Consider the following 22,217-nt stretch of genomic DNA (forward strand, 5'->3'; position numbering starts at 1 on the left):
TTAACTAGATATCTGAGGTATGAAAATAATCACTAAACTGTGTAACTACATAAACTTTAAATAGTAGCCTTAAACTTCTATTTCTTTTCCATCTACTTTAAAGAATATTTCTGGATATCACCATCAACTTCACTTCCCTACATTTTTACTTTCTCATCAACAAGGTTAGTAACATTTAAATTTTATTATGTAAGCATAATTAAGTCTTCCATGCTTTGCTTATAGGCTAATTCTAAAGAAATGAGAAGTCAACAGTGTTTACATCATTAAAAACAATACAGATTTTTTTAATGCAAAACCTAACAGGATGTTAATACTACATTTTTTCTGGGACCAATATGCTATATGAAGGATGATTTTACTAGGGTCAGGACCTAAATATCTTTTGTTTTAACCCATCAGTTGCTCAAAACCACTCCAAACTGTAATTTACTTTATATCCTAGTTATAGAGTAATCTGTTTTCTCCGGAGTTTCTAATCACTTACTGCTTTGTTGTTGCATTGCTGTTGTTATTGAAACAAAATATAAGGACTTTTTACTATATCAGTATCTTCCAGCCTCTTACTCATCCAATCTGATGAACAGAATCCATGCCCTTCTTTTTACTGAAAACATTCTTCTTGGAACTCACTGACATTTTGTTTTACTTAATTTTTATTTACTTTGTTACATCAAAGTAACTAAGGAAATTCAAAATAAAAATTGCTTAATATCTCAAATGAGGAGAATCTAAACAGTGTTAAGACAACTTAATAACCTGAAAAAATATAGACTTAGATCCATATCTCATACTGTGTTACAAAAGATAAACTTCAAATTGATCAAAGATATAAGGCAAAATTTGAGTACATAGATGTAATAAAAGAAAACATGGGAAAATCCTTTTTATAAGTTTGTAGTTGTGAATGCCTTTCTAACCATGACAAACTTCAAAAGTCATAAAAGGAAAATAATTTATAGCAAATGGTAAAAGTCAAGCAAAATCAAATACAAATGACAAACAGAAAAAAAATCTGAAGCCCAGAACACAAACAAAAAGGGCTTATTTCTGAGAAATATAAAGAATTCACAGGAGTGATATCAGAAAGATGGTAGATCAGGAGGACCCAGTCCTTTTCCCCCAATTCCACCTCCTCCACATGACTTAACAAGTACCTATAAATGAAAACAGTTCTGGAAGACGTCTGGAGTACCATTAAGAAGCTGCAGGAACCCAGTAGAACACCAAAAAACAAGGATGTCTGAACAGAAAAGCATAGGCAGCAATTCACCTGTGTCATTCCATCCTCTAAGCTCACACAGCTTGGTGCCAAAAGAAATGCCCTCAACCACAACTCTCCTCAAATGGGAGAAAAGGAGAGCAGGAAGACACCAGCAGCCTTCATCACCAAAGACCTCAACAGCCCTTATCACTACCATGGACATGAGCGAGCTTCACCTCCAAGGACCCTTACAGTCTTTGCTATGTCTATACCTACTTGAGTTGATGGAACTCCCTGGAGCCCAGGCCACTGTGCTCTTTCTTGGAGCCAGAGGTACCACTGCTCCCAAACCAAGTTAGAACTGCCATACCCAGCACTACACCTGGTACCACCACATACCCTACTCAACTAGCATTTTCACACCCACCGGTAGGTCAAGATTTATACTCACCAGAGCTAGTCCAAAAACACTGCTCCTTCAATGTACAAATACCAACAAAGGGCTACAAAAATCAAGGAACCATGAAACCACCAAAGGAACTTTGCAAATTTCTAGTAACTGACCCCCCCCAAATTAGAAATCTATGAACTACTTGACAAAGAACTCAAAATAATTGTTTTAAAGAACCTCAGCAAATTTTAAGACAACACAGATAGAAAATTCAACAAAATTAGGGAAAAAATTACATGAATAAAATGAGAAGTTCAATAGAGATAAAAGTCACAAGGAAAGAACAACAACAAAAAAAACACTCTAGAGGTGAAGAACACAATGAATGAAATGAAAAATAGAATAGAGAGTTCCAACCAGCACACTCAATAAAACAGGAGGAAAAAAACCCAGTGAACTCAAAAACAGGTCATTTTAAATTGACCAGTGAAAAGAAAAATGAAAGAGAGTGAAGAAAGCATATAAGATTTATGGAACACCCATCAAAAGATAAGATGTTTTAAAATCACTACAAAAACTTCAAATAACAAAAGAAGAGATGTATAAAACAACTAAAACAGAAATAGTCAACAGAATTACAACAGTAATTCCACATCAATTAATAATTATATTAAATGTAAATAGATTAAACTCTCCAAAAAAAAGGCATAGAGAGGCTAAATTAAAAATTTTTTAAAATCCAATGACATAGTATCTATAAGAGACTCAATGTAGATTTAAGACTAAAAGTAAAAAGATGAAAAAGACATACCAAAGAGTAACCAAAAGAAAGTAGGGTGGCTAAACTTAGATAAAATTGCCTGAAGTCACTCAGTTGTGTCCGACTTTTTGTGACCCATGGACTGCTAGTCTGCCAGGCTCCTCCATCCATGGAATTTTCCAGGCAAGGATACTGGAGTGGTTTGCCATTTCCTTCTCCAGGGGATCTTCCTGACCCAGGGATTGAACCCAGGTCTCCTATACCGCTGCTGCTGCTAAGTCACTTCAGTCGTGTCCGACTCTGTGCAACCCCATAGACAGCAGCCCACCAGGATCCCCCGTCCCTGGGATTCTCCAGGCAAGAACACTGGAGTGGGTTGCCATTTCCTTCTCCAATGCATGAAAGTGAAAAGTGAAAGTGAAGTTGCTCAGTCGCTTCAGATTCTTTGTGACCCCCATGGACTGCAGCCTACCAGGCTCCTCCGTCCATGGGACCCTCCAGGCAAGAGTACTGGAGTGGCTTGCCATTGCCTTCTCCTGCACTGCAGGCAGACTCTTTACCATCTGAGTGACCAGGGAAGCCCCATCAGATAAAATAAACTAAGTCAAAACTGTCTCTAAAGACAAAGAAGGTCATCATATAGTGCTCAAGAATCAATTTGGAAGATGCAATAAATATATATGTATCCAACAACAGAGCACTTAAATATGCAAAGCAAATATCAATAGACTTGAAGGGAGAAATCAACAAAAACACAATAATGGTTGAGACTCCACTACCTGACTTTCCATAACAGATAGAAGAAAGAAAATCAATAAAGAAACCGTTGACTTGAACATCACTATAGATCAAATGGACCTAACAGACATATACAGAAGTTTCACTCAAAGGAAGAAGAATACACATTCTTCTCAAGTACACATGGAACATTCTCCAAGATAGATCATATGTCTATCATATCTATCACAGAAAAATCAACTTTTATGTGATAGGCCCCAAAAAAGTCTTACATTTAAGAAGATCAAAAGCATTCCAAGTATTTTTTCTGGTCACAATGGAATAAAATTAGAAATTATTAACAGTAAGAAAATAGAAAATTCATGAATACTTGGAAAATAAATAATAAATTCTTGAACATTCATTATGTTATTTTTCTAAAAAGGATAATTTTAAAAATATCTCAAGACAAAATGAAAATAACACAATATACAAACACTTACAGAATACACCAAAAGCAATATAACAGAAGATTTCATAATGATAAATGCCTACATTTAAAAAAAAACCTCACACAATCTAACTTTACATCTCAAAGAACTAGGGAAAAAAAAAGAACTAGGCCAAAATCAGAAGGAAGAAAATAGCATAAGGAAGAAAATTTAAACAGAAATAAATCAAATAGCAAATAGAAAAACAATAGAAAAATATCAACAAAACTAAGACTTAGTTTTTTGGGAAGAATAAGCAAAATTGACAAACCGTTAGCGAAACTAAGAAAAAGGAGACGCAAGTAAACAAAATTAGAAATGAAAAGGAGACAATACAATGGACACCTCAGAAATAAAAAGTATCATAAGAGACTATTAAAAACAATTATATGCCAATAAATTCTCCCATTAGAAGAAGTGGATAAATTCCTAGAAAAACACAACCTACCAAAACTGAATTTGAATGAACTAAAAAGTTTGAACATACTGATAGCAAATGAGGACACTGAATCAGTAATTTAAAACCTCCCAACAAAGAAAACCCCAGGACTAGATGGCTTTGTGGAAGAATTCTACCAAACATTCCAAGAAGATTTAACAGAAATCCTTCTTATATTCTTCCAAAATACAGAGCAGGGAACACTTCCAAACTCATTTTATGAAGCCAGCATCATTCTGACAGCAAAACCAAAGACACTCTTAGAAAACTATAAGCCAGCAGCCCTGATGAACAAAGATGCAAAAATCTTTAATAAAATTCTAGAAAATCAAATTCAAGAGCATATTAAAAGGACCATACACCATTATCAAATGCACTTCAATTCCTGGGGTAAAAGGATGGTCAACCATATGCAAATCAACCAACGTGATACACCACACTGACAAAATGAAAGGAAAAAACCACACATTCATCTCAATAGACACAGAAAAAGCATTTGACAAAATTCAACACCCATTCAAGTTAAAAAACTCTCAACAAAATAGGTATGTAAGAAACTTGTGTGTGTGCTCAGCTGCTAAGTCCTGTCGGACTCTTTGCAACCCCATAGGCTGCAGCCCGCCAGGCTCCTCTGTCCTTGAGATTTCCTAGGCAAGAATACTGGAGTGAGTTGCCATTTCCTTCTCCAGAGGATCTTCCTGACCCAGGGACTGAACCCATGTCTCCTGCATTGGCAGGCGTATTCTTTACCACTGAGCCACCAGGGAAGGCCATATAAGAAAATTACCTCAGCACAATAAAGGTCATACATAAAAAACCCACAGTGGTCATCATAATCAATCCTGTATAAGGCATGAGTGCCTAGTCTCACCACTTCCATTCAACAGAGTACTAGAAGTCCTAGCCAGAGCAATGAAAAAAGAAAAAAAAAAAAATGAAATGCATCCAAAACACAAAGGAAGAAGTAAGATTATTGGTATTTGAGGTTAACATAATCATACATATAGAAAACCTTAAAAGCTCAACAAAACCTGTTAGAACTAATAAATGAATTCAGTAAAACTGAGGATACAAAATCAACATACAAAAATCAGCCACGTTTCTATAAGCAAAAAAACAAACTATTTGAAAAGAAAATTAAGAAAATTGCAATAGCAACAAAATGAATAAAATGTTTAGGAACAGATTTAAGCAAAGTGGTAAAGCTTGTACACTGAATACTATAAAACACTGATAAAAAGAAATTTAAAAGACATATATAAATTTGATGGTTGAATGGCATCATCAACTCAATGGGCATGAGTTTGAGCAAACTCCAGGAGACAGTGAAAGACAGGGAAGCCTGGAATGCTGCAGTCCATGGGGTCGCAAAGAGTCGGACATGACAGCAAATGAACAACAACAAATATAAATGCAAAGGAATCTTGTGTTCATGGATGGAAAAATTAATATTGCTTAAATGTCTATATTACTCAAAGTGGTCTACAGATTCAGTGCAATCCTTATCAAAATCACATCACCAATCTCTACAGAAATAGAAAAAAAAAATCCTAAAATTTATGTAGAACCATCAAAGACCCTAAATGGCAAAAGCAATCTTAAGCAAGATGAATAAAACTGAAGATGTCATACTTCCTGATCCCAAAATATATTTCAAAGCTATAGTAATCAAAGCACCATGGTACTGACAAGAAACAAAACAAAACAAAAACCAACAAGAGACATATCAACCAATGGAACAGACCAGAAAGCCCAGAAAAAAATCCATATGTCTGTAGCCAACTGATCTTTAACAAGAACACCAAGAACACGTAATGGAGAAATGACAGTCTTCAATAAATGGTGTTGGAAAAACTGGATATCCACATACAGAACAAGGAAATTGCACCCATATCTCAATGCAGAAGATTTCATACCATAAACAAAAATCAACACAAAACAGATTAAAGACTTAAATACTGAAGCCACAAAACTACTAAAAGGAGATACAGGAAATGAGCTTCTCTTAGTCTAAGCAATGATTTTTTTAGATATGATACCAAAAGACCAGGCAACAAAAACAAAAATAGAAAAGCGGGACTGCATGAAACTAAAAAGCTTCTGCACAGCAAAGGAAATAATCAACGGAGTGAAAAGGCAACCTACACAACGGGAGAAACATTTGCAAACCATGCATCTGATTAGGGATTAATATCCAAAATATAGGTGCTGCCCAGGTGGCACAGTGGTAAAGAATCCACCTGCCAACGCAGGAGACACAAGATATGTGGGTTCAATCCCTGAGTCAGGAAGATCCGCTGGAGTAGGAAACAGCAAGCTGCTCCAGTATTCCTGTCTGAAAAATTCCATGGACAGAGGAGCCTGGCAGGGTACAGTCCATGGGACCACAAAGAGTCAGACACGACTGAGTGATTGAGCATGCACACACACACACATCCAAAACACAGAAGGAACTCATACATATGTACTCAGTATCAGAAACCCCCAAATAACCCAATTAAAAAATGAGCTGAGGAACTAAACAGACATTTTCTCAAAGGAAGACATACAAATGACCAACAGGAATATGAAAACATGCTCACCATCACAATATATCAGGGAAATGCAAATCAAACTCATAATGAGGTTATTAACTCACACCTAATAGAATGGCTGTGATCAAAAAGACAAGAGATAAGAAGTGCTGGTGAAGATATGAAGATATGATTACAGTTGCCCTTACTGTAATCAGACTAAAGGAAGAAAGCTTGTCAACTGCTTAAACAAATGCATAGTACAGTATGAATTATTTGATTAAGGCAGTAACCATCAGAATCCTTCCATTGTGAAAATATACTTTGCTCTTTATAATTATCTGTAAGTGGTACTCTGAAATCATATGAATATCTTTTCCCCCAAAAATCTCTACTTAACTTTTTATTTAGTTTAGAATGTAAACTCCACAAGGACAGAGGATAAAAGTCCCTTTTATTCACTGCTGTATTCCCAGTGCTTACAGAAGAATTTAGCACATAGCAGACCTTAATAAGTATGTATTGAATTAACCATCATTTGTTGTATACCTCTGTATTCTCTATGAGACTGAACAACTTACGGGCAAGGGCTATTTCTTTACCTTTGTATCTGCACAAAATAAGCATAGTTTTGTACTTAGCAAATAATAATAACTAAATAAAGGCTATTTACGTTAATTTTTAAGGACCACAGATAAATCAGCTATAATATATAGGCCTAACATGTTTTTTGTCTATAAAGTGTTAAAAATAACATATATCTAATTATAATACTGTTAAAAATAATAAAAGCTATTTTAATATTTCCTTTTAAAACAAAAAGTAAAGCAAAAATTCTACTAATTTGAAATCAAAGGTTCTCAGAAAAAAAGCACCAAGTTATATAATATATGACATGAATTTTTGTCAGTTTCACTTTGCCAGATCACATGTTTAATGGTGTTTTACTGATTCAATGCTAAAATGCCAAATTACTTAGCAAGCAATACTAAATTACTTTACCTGTAATGTCTTTAATGTTTCCTTCAATCCTTCTATTTCTTTTTCCTTTATTTCTGTAGCAAGTTGAAATTTTCCCTTTAAGCAAAAAACTATATTTCACTAATTTCCAATGTAAGTGACATTAACAGAGAAAACAAGAGTTCAAGAATCAACATCTCTACTTAAAACTAAATACTTCACAGACTTTAAACTTGTAACTGTACTATAACCTGTATTTCTAGTGATTACAAAATATCACAAAATTACAATAAGGTCTATACAAGATTACAAATATCATGAAATGGAAAACCTCATCATAACAATAAATCATTTTATCAGTAGAGCATTCCTGAGAACTTATGGACACTATATAATTATTTAATTCATATAGCTAGAATAAATATATTCTAATTAATAAGACACAATTACATTTGTTTTATAAATATAGGGATATTATAAAAATTTTTAAGAAAGTTCTTTTGCTAAAAATAGCTACAAATTTTAATATTATAAATGGCATATCTTTTGATATAATAAAAACATGTATTAACTATTTTACTGTGTTTTAAAGAATGTAATTTCATTTAAAAGGCATTAAAAACATATTATACTTAATAGAAACACTGCAGTATAGTGGAAAGAGCATTAATTTAAAGGCTGAAGAAATCTAGGTTCTAGTTTCAACTTTACCACTTCAAAATGGGAGCTTCAGCAAGTCATTTACATCTTACTAGGCCTCAATACTCTTAACTGTAAAATGGTAAGAGCTGAAGTAACAGGATTCCCTTAAATCCTTCCTGTTTCTAAGATTTTAGGAAATTAATAGTCTCCATTGTTTATTACCGATGCGCCTTTCCATTATAGTGAACAATTGATCATTAAAAGCATTTAACTATGTTTCAAATTATTAAAAATTAATAAATACCTTTTCTTCTTCCAAGGCACACACCTTCATTTGCAACTGAAAAAGAATTTTAAAAATCAAAATACAGGTAAATGAAATGTTACCAGTGATTTACACAGGTCAATGAGACTATGTGTGTGCTAAGTCGCTTCAGTGGTATCCAACTCTTTGCGACCCTATGGTCTGCAGCCTGCCAGGCTCCTCTGTCCACGGGATTATCCAGGCAAGAATACTGGAGTGGGTTGCCATGCCCTCCTCCAGGGGATATTCCTGACCCAAGAATTGGACCTGTGTCTCTTATGTCTCCTGCATCAGGAGCAGGTTCTTCACCACTAGTGCCACCTGGGAAGCCCAGTGAGACTACAGAAATGTCTATATTTTTTGAATTTAGTATAACGTGATTATGTTTTCACACTGAGAAAATAAGTAATAAAAATATAAAATGGGGGGAAAAGGCAGTCACCAAAGTAAATGAACAATTTAATCTTATGATCAGAGTATCAATCATCCTTGAACGTTTTTTCCCCCCAGTTTCTTACATGTTTCAGTATGTTACATCTACTCATAAACAGTAACATATAACATTTTCTAAAAGCACACTTTATGAAATTGATATAGTTTATATTTGCACTGACAGTATTTTCTGAAATTTTTAAAAAATGCATGTGTCAGTCTAATAAATAATGACATTTTAAAACAGGAAAACTAAAGTGAACTTGCCAAAGAAAACTAATTAAATATTCCAAGCAACACAAGGATACTAGGCAAAGTTGTTAAGAAATAAAACATCTCATTTTCCATATTCCTCACTTACATTCAAAATCTCTTCTTTAAAAAAAAAGAAGAAACAAATATTTTTTAAAGGAAAAAGAAAAAATAAAAGAATGCAATAGCACTTTCTCCTCTAACCTCTGATACCTAGATTTCTTTCTTGCCCAGAGTCCCTTGTGGTGACAGACTTAGACTTGTTCTCCCCTAGGGAATACTATGCTGTAGAGTTGGTTTCTGCTTCCTTACCCTTCAATTAAAACTCCCATAACTTACGTAAAGCTAATTTCAGACTACAAGGAAGAAGTTTACCATCTGCTCAAACAAATCCAAGCCACAGTGTAAATTATCCATAACCTTAACCCACTAGTAATTTAGGTTATATAGGTTTATTTCTTTTTATGCATTTCTTTCTAAACACACACACTTGTATGGCGATAAAAACAAAAAGAGGGAAGGAAAAAGGAAGAAAAAATGGTGATGTTGGCATGGCTATAGGAAAAGCACTTTCAGAGTATATTTTCCTTAGGCACATTTCTTACACTTATATTTTATAACTAGGTACTGAAGAGAAATTTGAGACAGAAAAGAAGAGCTATACAATTTAGAATTCAAAATAATGGAAGGGGTTGTTTTTCATTTCTTTAAAATATTTTTCCTTTATTTTTTCTATTTTTCTACTGATTTTTCCTTTATTTGCTGATTCTTGAAATTTACAGAGGTGAATGATAATCATATCTCCTCATCCTTTATATCTCCCTACTTGCTTCTCAGCTTTTCACCAGTGTTATAATTCTTGCTTGGGTAAAGGAATAATGTGAAAACGTAAGCTACTGGATATGCTAATTAAAGAAAGAGGGGAGAAGGCAAAGAAAGAGCAAGAATACACATTCACTTACATAGTTTATTTAGGACAAATGAAAACACCTCTCCAAGAAAATAATTTTCTCCTTAATTAAGTCATTCTACTACATTACAGTATTATCAGTTGTGATTCAAAATAACCTTGTTCATCTCCTGCTTCCAATAACACACTTTCTGTCTTCAGTGACTATGAAGAACAACATGTCATAATATTCACGAGAAGTGGGAAAAGTGCAATATTTAAAACTGTAGTGTTTTTCTATCCTTAAGAAATTACCTGCTTTTTAAGAACTGCCATGGCTTCTTGGTGTTGCTTTGCTAATGTTTCCTTTTGATTCTGAAGAGTTTCCTATTTTAAAAATTATGAAAAGTTAAAACATAAATTACAGCAACTCAGTTTTAAATTTGTATTGGATTCACAAATAAAACATCTTCATTGTACATATTATTTTAGGCTCTTAAGATACAACTTACGACAATTTTATGATTATTTTAACTGTCATGAACTCAGCATACAATAATTTTGCTTCCAGTTGCTTCTTCATGATAAAACATATTGCTTTTTAAAATTTTAAACTCTAAATATAGCTCACTCTAAAGTTTTCTTCAAGAAAATATCATCAAAATTATTAACAGTCCAAAACACAAGTAGACTAGTTTTAAGAGTTTAAAAAAAAACAATTTTATTACCTAAGCACAAGTGTTTACATGGTAACCTATGATTCTTTAAACTCACTGAAATAATTTTTTACAAAATCAGAAGTACCATAGGGCATTTAAAAAAAAATTCATATACACAATTCCATTTCTTTACTCTCCACCTTTTTTTAGTTGAAGTTGTGTCTTGTCCTTTAGATTCAAGATGAATTTTTCTTCTACCTTTATCAAATAATTCTTATAATTTAAAAAATTAGATCTAAAACTGACAACCACTTTCAAATGTTTCTTTTATTTTATTCCATAGTCCTACATATACATTGATTTATCAATTAAAAAAAATTTTTTTAATGATCTACTGATCTATTATGATAGTTGGGAATTTGGCTTTCTTGTACAACCATAATCCTACATGTCCTCCCTCTATTCTTCCAACAGAGTTATATAAAAAATGTGACAAATGTTAATAGTATTTATACTTTTGTAACTATGCAATTTTTATTCAGTGCTAAGCCACATGGTATATCATGATTACGTTTCTACTCTCATACAACTTTTATTTTTTCTGAAGCTAGCAATTACTTTAAAATATTTTAATTCTCATAACTAATTTTAAAAAATAATATGCCATTTCCAAAGTCTGTATCAATTGGTTCAGCTGCAAAAAATAGAAAAGGCAAAGTAAGAAGATCCCAAGAATGACTTAAGAAATCCCAAACTGCATAGGAAACCAGACATTAAAATTTTTTTTTGGCCAAACCATGTGGCTTGGAGGATCCTAGTTCCCTGACCAGGGATTCAACCTAGGCCCCAGCAGTGAAAGCACCAAGTCCTAACCACTGGACCACGAGGGAATTACCCCAAAATCAGGCATCTAGAAAACCTGTAGATATTGGACAAATTTTTCAGAGGCTACTGCCCAGTTTATTAGACTCTAATCTACTGCTGCAACAAGGAAAGAATGAATTTATAGGAAATGTCAGGGACAAGTACTTTGAGGAGATTATGAAGTAGGTGTGAACTCCAGCTCTCTCCCCACTTTTTGTGAATAGCTGTAAATCTAGAAATAGGAGATTTCCATGTGCATGCTCAGTTGCTAAGTCATGCCTGACTGTGACCCCTTGGACTACAGCCCAAAAAGCTCCTCTGTCTATGTGATTTCTCAAGCAAGAATACTGGAGTGGATTGCTATTTCCTTCTCCAGGATCTTTTTGACCCAGGGATTGAACCTGCATCTACTGTTAGGCAGGCAAATTCTTTATCACTGAGCCCACCTGAGAAGCCCAATCATACCCATATTGGTGTTAAAACACTACTGTTCACCATTCAAGAACCCAAAGGGTGAACATTTGTTCAAGACCTTAAGACCATAAATAAATAACCACTTCCCCAACTCATGATAGCACTGAGCCCAAATACTATTTTACCTTCAGGGCCTCCTGAATCTATATATTTTACTACTATATATTTGTGTGTTCTGCTTTCTGTTGTGTACCTTTAGATCAAGGTAGTTTCACCTGTTTGTTTTGTCCTGGAAGAGTCAACAATTTACCTAAACAGTTATGCTTCAGGGGTTTACTGAGGAATTTAGGACCTTAAATCTAGCTGTAACTCTACACTTATTCAATATGTAGGCAAGTTTTTGCTACGATCTAAAGATAAAAAGAGCTCTAAGACTAACTCCATTCATCTATTTACTGTTTAAGCTCATAAAGGACATGAAAATAAAAAAAAAACACTTTAGTATTTTGTAAGAATAAAGTACATTATTTAGGGTATAATTTACCCCAAGAGGGGTAAATCTATCATTCCTGACAAATTATGAGCCATTCAGTAATTTCTAAGACTGCTTACTAAGAGAATATTAGGAAGTTGTCTATATTTCACTGACTACTACAGATATTGGATCATTTAAGTCCTCAATAAAGGAACTTTTCCCTTAGGAACTTAAACAAAAACAAGAATATTGTCATTTAAAAATAACTTTTCAACAGCCCCCCCACACACACACCTGCAGTTAGAGCCCTCCAAATTGTCATAAAGCTTTCTCTCTATTTGTATCTGAGCAAATTCAGATAAGTCCTTAATACTCTAACAGAAAACTACAAGTATCGGCAGGGCCCAACTGCTTACTACAATCTTCCCCTTTACCCACTGGCAAAATCCTACTCCTTACTTAAGGATAGTATTAGCAGCAGCCAAACTAGCAGAAGCTTCTACTGACTTGTTTAAGGATCTTGTTTAAATTTGATAGTTCTATATGCTGAACAAGCCTGGACACTTACTAAAAACACATTTCTCAGCAAGCAGGCTTACTTCCTATAAACTTTTTATTACTTTCTCCCTCATACATTTCAACTCAGTGCTATCCTTTAAAGATTGCTACCCTTTTTCTAACTACCCAAAGAAGAGGAATTTCACGAGATCTAGCCTTTGTTCAAACAATCACTATGCCTCAAATGGATTTATTAAAAACTCCTAAAAATCTGGGTTTAATATTGCATGCTTAGTCGTTCAGTCATGTCTGACTCTGCGACCCCATAGACTGTAGTCTGCCAGGCTTCTCTGTTCATGGGGATTCTCCAGGCAAGAATACTGGAGTGGGTTGCCATGCCCTCCTCCAGGGGATCTTCCCAACCCAGGGACTGAACCCAGGTCTTATTTGTTGATATATCATTTTCTGAAACTGAAATGGGAACCATCAGGTAAGATATACTGTAAGAGTCTCAACTGACCCCTAAAACAAGACTCTACCAGAGGTAAAACCAGCCCAGATGACAGTACTTACCCACTCAGCAGAGTTTGCCAAGTGTCAAGAGATAACAGAGTTAACATAAAACCATCAATAATTTCAAGGTTATTTGAAATAGTATCTGGAGTATTCCATGATTTTGTAATACCGTAAAAACAATGAGAGTTTCTAACCTCAGTAGGATTACCAATTAAAATGAACAACAGTTATTAAGTACTCTAATGCTTCCTAAAGAGGTGGCTATCATGAAACCACACTATACAGGATAATAAAGCCTAAAGGAAATATCCCAGTTTATCTTTATGACACACAGGCAGCCCTCAGTTAGCTCCTGGCCCAAAGATACTCTAAAAAGCTAAATTTTCCTGGCGATAAAAACAGCAGCAACAACAAACAATGCTATTCTGGAATGCCCACAACTGGCTCCAGAGTCTGAAAAGAATACATGGTTGTAAAATACAAGAGAATCCCTGACACTTTCCGGACAGACACTTGGTGGCACCAGAGAACCTCAATGGAACTCTGCAAACATTTACAAGAAATTACCCATCGGGAACATTAGCATTGGTGGGGTAATTTTAATAAGATTTTTGAGGATGTCTCTGGTGCAAATCTTATGTCTCCCTCACAATCCTAGTAAAATTGTTATCCTTCTAAACCCAAGCTTCAGGACCCCCCACTGAATGTGTCCAAATGGATGTCCTAAAATCAACACTTGCAAAGGCTTCTGAATGTGTTCTGATCATTGCTTACTACTTTTCTGGATGGATTGAAATTTTTCTTGAGAGACAGCTATAATTATGATAGTGGGGAAAAATTATTTGATTTTGTGCTCCCAATATGAGTATTTCCAGTAACAGAGGCACTTTCTACTAGACCTGTTATTAGGGAATCTTGCAAAGTCTTGTCATTTATTTGGATATTTCATTGTCCCAATCATTTCCAATCTTGAGGGAAAGTAGAAAGTTAATGGCACCTTAACTCTGACATTCTTGAACTGCCGTGACCAAGAAGGTTATGTCTAATGCTTAAGACCATTAAGTCCACACTCTCCTACACTCACTGGCTTTCACCACACACATCTGTTAGCGCTTACCACATGAAACTGGCTACTGATACCCCAACCTTGGACATTTTCTTACTTTGGATAAATGAGCCAAGTATTATACTCCAAGGACTCAGGAAATATACTGCATAGTCTCATCACCATCTCATGTAAATTGCCTTTCCTCATTATCTAAAATGCAGATAAAAGCTGAGAGAATTCATTACCATTAGACCTGCCCTGCAAGAAATGATAAAAGGTTGAAATGAAAGGACACAAAAGAATCCATATGAAGAAATAAAAATCTTTATTTCCATATGAAGAAATAAAATCTCAATAAAGGTAAATACATGAGAAATTTATAAAAGCTTGTATTACTCTAACAATTTTTTTGTTTGTTTGTTTCTACGTGATTTAAGAAACTAATACTTAAAAAATTGTTAGACTAAAAGCTAGTATTACTGTAACTTTCATTTGTAACTCCACATTTGTTTTCTATGCAATTCAGAGACTAAGGAATTCCCTGGTGGTCCAGTGGTCCATGCTCCCAACGCAAGGGGCCTGGGTTCAATCTCTAGTCAGGGAACTAGATCCTGCCTGCTGCAACTAAAGATCCTGCAAGCTGTAATGAAGATCCCATATGTGGCAACAAAGATCTTATGTGTCGCAACTAAGATCCAGTGCAGCCAAATAAATAAATAAATATTGTTAAAAATCTATGAAGTTGCTATTATTATAAAAAAAATTCAGAGATTAGTACATATTTAAAACTACTAGTTTATTCTCTTGAGCACACAATATATAAAGATGTAATTTTGTAATGTCAACAACTGAAAGGGGTGTCAATAGAACTATAAAGGAATAGAGTATTTAATATGTTATTGACATTAACCTGATACACATTCAAATTAGAGTGCTATAATAATAGATGCTAACTGTAATCCCTATGGTAACCAAAAAAGAAATAGCTAGAGAATATACACAAAAGGAAATGAGAAAGGAATTCAAACATCTCACCATAAAAAATCAACTAAACACAAAAGATGATGGTAATCAGGAAATGAGGGACAAAAATCTATCAGATACACGTAAAACAGATAGCAAAATGATAGAAGTTAGTTATTCCTTATCAGTAATTACATTTAAAGTCTCTCATCAAAAGACAAACACTGGAAGAATGCATAGAAAATGTGATCCAACTTTATGCTATCTACAAGAGACTAACTTTAGATCTAAAGACACAAATATGTTAAAATTAAAAAGTGGAAAAAGATATTCCATCAAAATAACCAACCAACCAAACAAACAAACAAAAAAGTGGACTTTAAATTTTAAAAAGTTACAATAGACATAGAAAGACATTATATATTCATAAAACAATCAATAAAGAAAAAGATAACAATCATAAACATTTATGAACCAAAAAATGACAGACCATCAAAATATATGAAGCAAAAATGGACAGAATTGAGGTGATAAAATAGTTCTACAATAACAGTTGAAGACTTCAACACCTCATTCTCAAAAACAGAATAACCAGACAGAAGATAACTAAGGAAATAGAGGAGACTGGAATAACACAGTAAACAACTTAGATCTAATAGATTAAATAGAACATTCTACCCCAAAACAAAATATACATTCTTCTCAAGTGCACACTGGACATTTTTCCAGGACAGACCATATGCTAGGCAATTAAGCTGCAATAGATTTTGATTGCATTCAAAGTATCCTTTCTGATCACAGTGGGAAGAAGTTAGAAATAAGTAACAGGAGGAAAACTAGAAAACCCATATATTTGTGGAAATTAAACAACAAACTCTTAAACAACTGTGATTAAAGAAACCACAAGGAAAATTAGAAAATAAAGAAGGACAAATGAAAACAAATACAACATACCAAAACTGATAGGATGCAGCAAAAAACATGCTAATGGGGACATTTATAACTATAAATGCTTACATTAAAAACGAGAAAGATCTCAAATCAACAACCTAACTTTACACTTGATATAGAGAACAACAAACTAAACCCAAAGTTAGCCAGAGAAAGAATATAATGAAGATCAGAGCAGAGATAAATAAAATAGAGAATAGAAAAACAATAGCGAGGGCTTCCCTGGTGGCTCAGTGGTAAAAAACAGCCTGCCAATGTGGGAGACACAGGCTCAAGGCATGGGTTTAATCCCTAATCTGGAAAAATTCCACAGGCCGTGGAGGAACTAACCCCATGCACCACAGCTACTAACCCTGTGCTCTAGAGTCTGTGAGCTGCAACTACTGAAGCCCACGCACCCTAGAGCCCACGCTCCACAACAGTAGAATCCACTGCAGTGAGACACTGTGCACCACAACGAGAGGGTAGCCCCTGCTCTCCACAACTTGACAAAAGCCCACGCAGAAACAAAGACCCAACACAGCCAAAAATAAATTTTAAAATTTTAGAAAAGAAAAATAGAGAAAATCAGTGAAATTAAAATTTAGTTCTTTGAAAAGTTAACAAAACTGACAAACCTTTACCTAGATAGACTAGGCTTCCCTGGTGACTATACGGTAAAGAATCTGCCTGCATGAGGCAGACCTGGGTTTGATCCCTGGAATGGGAAGATCCCCTGGAGGAGGGCATGGCAACTTACTCCAGTATTCTTGCCTGGTGAATCCCCATGGACAGAGGAGCCTGGAGGGCCTCAGTAAGAGTCAGACATGACTGAGCGACTAAACACAGGACAGATGGACTAAGAAAAAAAGAAAAGGCTCAAAGTTTGCAAGTGCTCAAATTTAAAAAATGCAAGTGGGGACATTACTACTGATTCTGAAGAAATAATAAGTATCATAAGAGTACTTTGGACTGCAAGGAGATCCAACCAGTCCATCCTAAAGGAGATCAGTCCTGGGTATTCACTGGGAGGACTGATGTTGAAGCTGAAACTCCAATACTTTGGCCACCTGATGCGAAGAATTGACTCATTTGAAAAGACCCTGATGCTGGGAATGATTGAAGGCAGGAGGAGAAGGGGACAACAGAGGATGAGATGGTTGGACGGCATCATCGACTCAATGCACATAAGTTTGGGTAAACTGTGGGAGTTGGTGATGGAAGGGAGGCCTGCGGGTTGTGGTTCATGGGGTCGCAAAGAGTCGGACATGACTGAGCGACTGAACTGAACTGAACCGATAAGAGTACTATGAACAACAACAACAAAAAGAGTACTATGAACAATTATATGCCAACAAATTGGGTAACTGAGATGAAATGGAGAATTCCTAGAAATGCAAAACCTACCAATAACAAAGAAGCAGAAAAATTTAATTGACCTAAAACTATTAGGACTTACAGACAGTAAAGTGTCTGCCTACCATGCGGGAGTTGTGGGTTCAACCACTGGGTCAGGAAGATCTCCTGGAGAAGGAAATGGCAACTCACTCCAGTATTCTTGCCTGGAAAACCCCATGAACGGAGGAGCCTGGGAGGCTACAGTCCATGGGGTTGCAAAGAGTCAGACACGACTAAGTGACTTCACTTTAGCTTTAGCTTATAACTATTAAGGAGATTGAATCTGTAATACAAAAAACTCCCAACACAGAAAAGCCCTGAGCCTGATCAAACATTTAAAGAAGAATTAACAGCAATCCTCCTCAAACTTTTCCAAAGAGTTGAAAAGGAACGAACACTTCCTAACTCATGCTTTTAAGCCAATATTACCTTGATACCAAAGCCAGATGAAAAAACATATCAGAAAAAGAATACTATAGACCAATACCCCTAAAGAACAGTGATGCAACATTTCTCAAAAAAAAAAAAACAAAAACACTAGCCAACTGAATTCAAAAGTATATTAAAAGGATCATACACCATGATCAAGTAGGATTTATCCTTGGGATAAGAGAAGAGTCCAACAGACAAAAAGTCAATCAATGCAATAAACCACATTAACACAATGAAGGGGGAGAAAAGCACACAATCATCTCAACTTATGAAATAAAAAGGAAATGACAAAATTCAATACCCTTTCATGATTAAAAAAAAAAACAACTCAAAAAACTAGGAAAAGAAGGAAACTACCTCAACATAAAAAAAGCCATATTTGAAAACTCCACATGAACATAATACTCAATGGTAAAGGACTGAAAGCTTTTCCTCTAAGGTTAGGAAGAAAGCAAGGATGCCCACTTTTACAGCTTCTACTCAACACAGTATTGGAAGCCTTACTCAAAGCAATGAGGCAAGAAAAAGAAATCCAGTTTGGAAAAGAAAATGTAGAATTATCTGTCTGCAGGTCTTATATGTACAAAACCCTAAAGACTCCACCAAAAAATTGAATAAATGAATTTAGCAAAGTAGTAAGATACAGTCACACCAAAATCAGTTGCATGTTCAATACAATGAACGACCCAAAAATGAAATTAAGAAAACAGTTACATTTACAGTAGCACTAACAAGAATAAAATACATAGAAATTAACTCCACCAAGGAGATAAAAGACCTGTATAATGAAAACTACAAAACAGTGCCAAAAGGAATTAAATTAAATAAAACATAAAAAATGTAAACACATCCTTTGTGCTGGGATTGAAAAGCTTCATATTAGTAAGATGTCAATACTATCCAAAGTTTTCCATAGATTCAATGTAATCTCTATCAGAATTCCAATTATATTTTTCCAGAAATAGAAAAACTCATCCTAAAATTCAAACGGAAACTCAAGGAACCCCAAACAGTCAAATAATCTTGAAAAAGAAGAAAAAAGCTCGGGGATTCACATGTCCTGATTTCAAAACTTACAGGAAAGCTCTAGGAATCAAAACAGTGTAGTACTGGCATAAAGAAAGACACATGGACCAATGGAACAAAATAAAGAGCCCAGAAATAAGCCTTCTCACATAGTCAAATATTTTTGACAAGGGTGCCAAGATCATTCAATGGGGAAAGAACAGTCTTTCCAACCAAAGGTTCTAGAAAAACTGGATACACACATGCAAAAGAATGAAGCTAAACCCTTATCTAACACCATATACAAATATGAACTCAACTAAAACACCCAAGTAACCTGTTAATAAAGCAAAACCATGTTTATTAGAATTCACTGCAGTAACTGAGGACACTACCTTGACAAAGTCTTCAGTTCAGTTCAGTCGCTCAGTCGTGTCCGACTCTTCGTGACCCCATGGATTGTAGCATGCCAGACCTCCCTGTCTATCACCAACTCCCAGAATTTACTCAAACTCATGTCCATCGAGTCAGTGATGCCATCCAACGATCTCATCCTCTGTCGTCACCTTCTCCTCCTGCCCTCAATCTTTCCCAGCATCGGGGTCTTTTCAAATGAGTCAGCTCTTCGCATCAAGTGGCTAAATTATTGCAGTTTCAGCTTCAACATCAGTCCTTCCAATGAACACCCAGGGACTGATCTCCTTTAGGATGGACTGGTTGGATCTCCTTGCAGTCCAAGGGACTCTTAAGAGTCTTCTCCAACACCACCGTTGAAAAGCATCAATCCTTCAGCAGTCAGCTTTCTTTATAGTCCAACTCTCACATCCATACGCGACTACTGAAAAAACCATAGCCTTGACTAGACAGACCTTTGTTGGCAAAGTAATGTCTCTGCTTTTTAATATGCTGTCGAGGTTGGTCCTAACTTTTCTGCCAAGGAGTAAGCGTCTTTTAATTTCATGGCTGCAACCACCATCTGCAGTGATTTTGGAGCCCAAAAAAAACAAAGTCAACCACTGTTTCCCCATCTATTTGTCATGAAGTGATGGAACCAGATGCCATGATCTTAGTTTTCTGAATGTTGAGCTTTAAGCCAACTTTTTCACTCTCCTCTTTCACTTTCATCAAGAGGCTCTTTAGTTCTTCACTTTCTGCCATAAGGGTGGTGTCATCTGCATATCTGAGGTTATTGATATTTCTGCCTGCAATCTTGATTTCAATTGTGCTTCATCCAGCCCACCATTTCTCATGATGTACTCTGCATATAAGTTAAATAAGCAGGGTGACAATATATAGCCTTGACGTACTCCTTTTCCTATTTGTAACCAGTCTGCTGTTCTATGTCCAGTTCTAACTATTGCTTCCTGACCTGCATACAGGTTTCTCAAGAGGCAAGTCAGGTGGTCTGGTACTCCCATCCCTTTCAGAATGTTCCACAGTTTATTGTGATCCACACAGTCAAAGGCTTTGGCATAGTCAATAAAGCAGAAGATGTTTTTCTGGAACTCTTGCTTTTTCGATGATCCAACAGATGTTGGCAATTTGATCTCTGGTTCCTCTTGCCTTTTCTAAATCCAGCTTGAACATCTGGAAGTTCATGGTTCATGTATTGCTGAAGCCTGGCTTGGAGAATGTTGAGCATTACTTTACTAGCGTGTGAGATGAGTGCAATTGTGTGGTAGTTTGAGCATTCTTTGGGATTGGAATGAAAACTGACCTTTTCCAGTCCTGTGGCCACTGCTGAGTTTTCCAAATTTGCTGGCATATTGAATGCAGCACTTTCACAGCAGCATCTTTTAGGATTTGAAATAGCTCAACTGGAATTCCATCACCTCCACTAGCTTTGTTCATAGTCATGCTTCCTAAGGCCCACTTGATTTCACATTCCAGGATGTCTGGCTCTAGGAGAGTGATCACACCATCGTGATTATCTGGGTCGTCAAGATCTTTTTTGTACAGTTCTTCTGTGTATTCTTGCCACCTCTTCTTAATATCTTCTGCTTCTGGTAGTTCCATACCATTTCTGTCCTTTATTGAGCTCATCTTTGCATGAAATGTTCCCTTGGTACCTCTGATTTTCTTGAAGAGAGCTCTAGTCTTTCCCATTCTATTGTTTTCCTCTATTTATTTGCACTGACCGCTGAGGAAAGCTTTCTTATCTCTCCTTGCTATTCTTTGGAACTCTGCATTCAGATGGGTATATGTTTCCTTTTCTCCTTTGCTTTTCACTTCTCTTCTTTTCACAGTTATTTGTAAGGCCTCCTCAGACAGCCATTTTGCTTTTTTGCATTTCTTTTTCTTGGGGATGGTCTTGATCCCTGTCTCCTGGACAATATCATGAACCTCCATCCATAGTTCATCAGGCACTCTGTATATCAGATCTAGGCAGAGTCTTAGCAGTATCTCAAAAGGGACAAGTTAAAATTGGGTTATATAAAAAGTAATGGGACCTATGTATTTTGGGAAATTCAATAAGACACTCTTAATTTACATTGGCAATAAGAATATATGCAACTTCTACTTTTCTACAAGTTCGTAAAATTAAGGAAGAAATCTGGTTTTATTTTGCTTCATATGGTACCCAGTTCTAATAGCATTTCTTAAAAAATCTACTTTTCCCCACAGATTTGAAAAGCCACCTTTCAGTTCAGTTCAGCTCAGTTGTGTCCAACTCTTTGAGACCCCATGGACTGCAGCATTCCAGGCCTCCCTGTCCATCACCAACTCCCAGAGCTTACTTAAACTCATGTCCATTGAGTCAGTGATGCCAACTAACCATCTCATCCTCTGTCGTCCCCTTCTCCTCCTGCCTTCAATCTTTCCCAGCACCAGGGTCTTTTCAAATGAGTCAGTTCTTCGCATCAGGTGGCCAATGTACTGGAGTTTCAGCTTCAACATCAGTCCTTCCAATGAATATTCAGGACTGATTTCCTTTAGGATGGACTGGTTGGATCTCCTTGCAGTCCAAGGGACTCTCAAGACTCTTCTCCAACACCACCGTTGAAAAGCATCAGTTCTTTG

General features: G+C 35.7%; 1 protein-coding gene across 1 annotated transcript in view; it reads right to left on the minus strand.

Moving 5' to 3' along the window:
- The window catches only part of CCDC73 (coiled-coil domain containing 73), a 114,008-nt gene that overhangs the window by 76,090 nt on the left and 15,701 nt on the right, over positions 1-22,217 (minus strand). Inside the window, exons 3-5 of the mRNA XM_061151358.1 lie at positions 10,310-10,381; positions 8,422-8,457; positions 7,518-7,592 (exon numbers count right to left, since the gene is read on the minus strand). Coding sequence (XP_061007341.1) covers positions 7,518-7,592; positions 8,422-8,457; positions 10,310-10,381 — 183 coding nt within the window. The remainder of the gene's footprint in view (positions 1-7,517; positions 7,593-8,421; positions 8,458-10,309; positions 10,382-22,217) is intronic.

The sequence above is a fragment of the Dama dama genome, chromosome 1, assembly GCF_033118175.1.
Source record: "Dama dama isolate Ldn47 chromosome 1, ASM3311817v1, whole genome shotgun sequence".
NCBI lineage: Eukaryota > Metazoa > Chordata > Mammalia > Artiodactyla > Cervidae > Dama > Dama dama.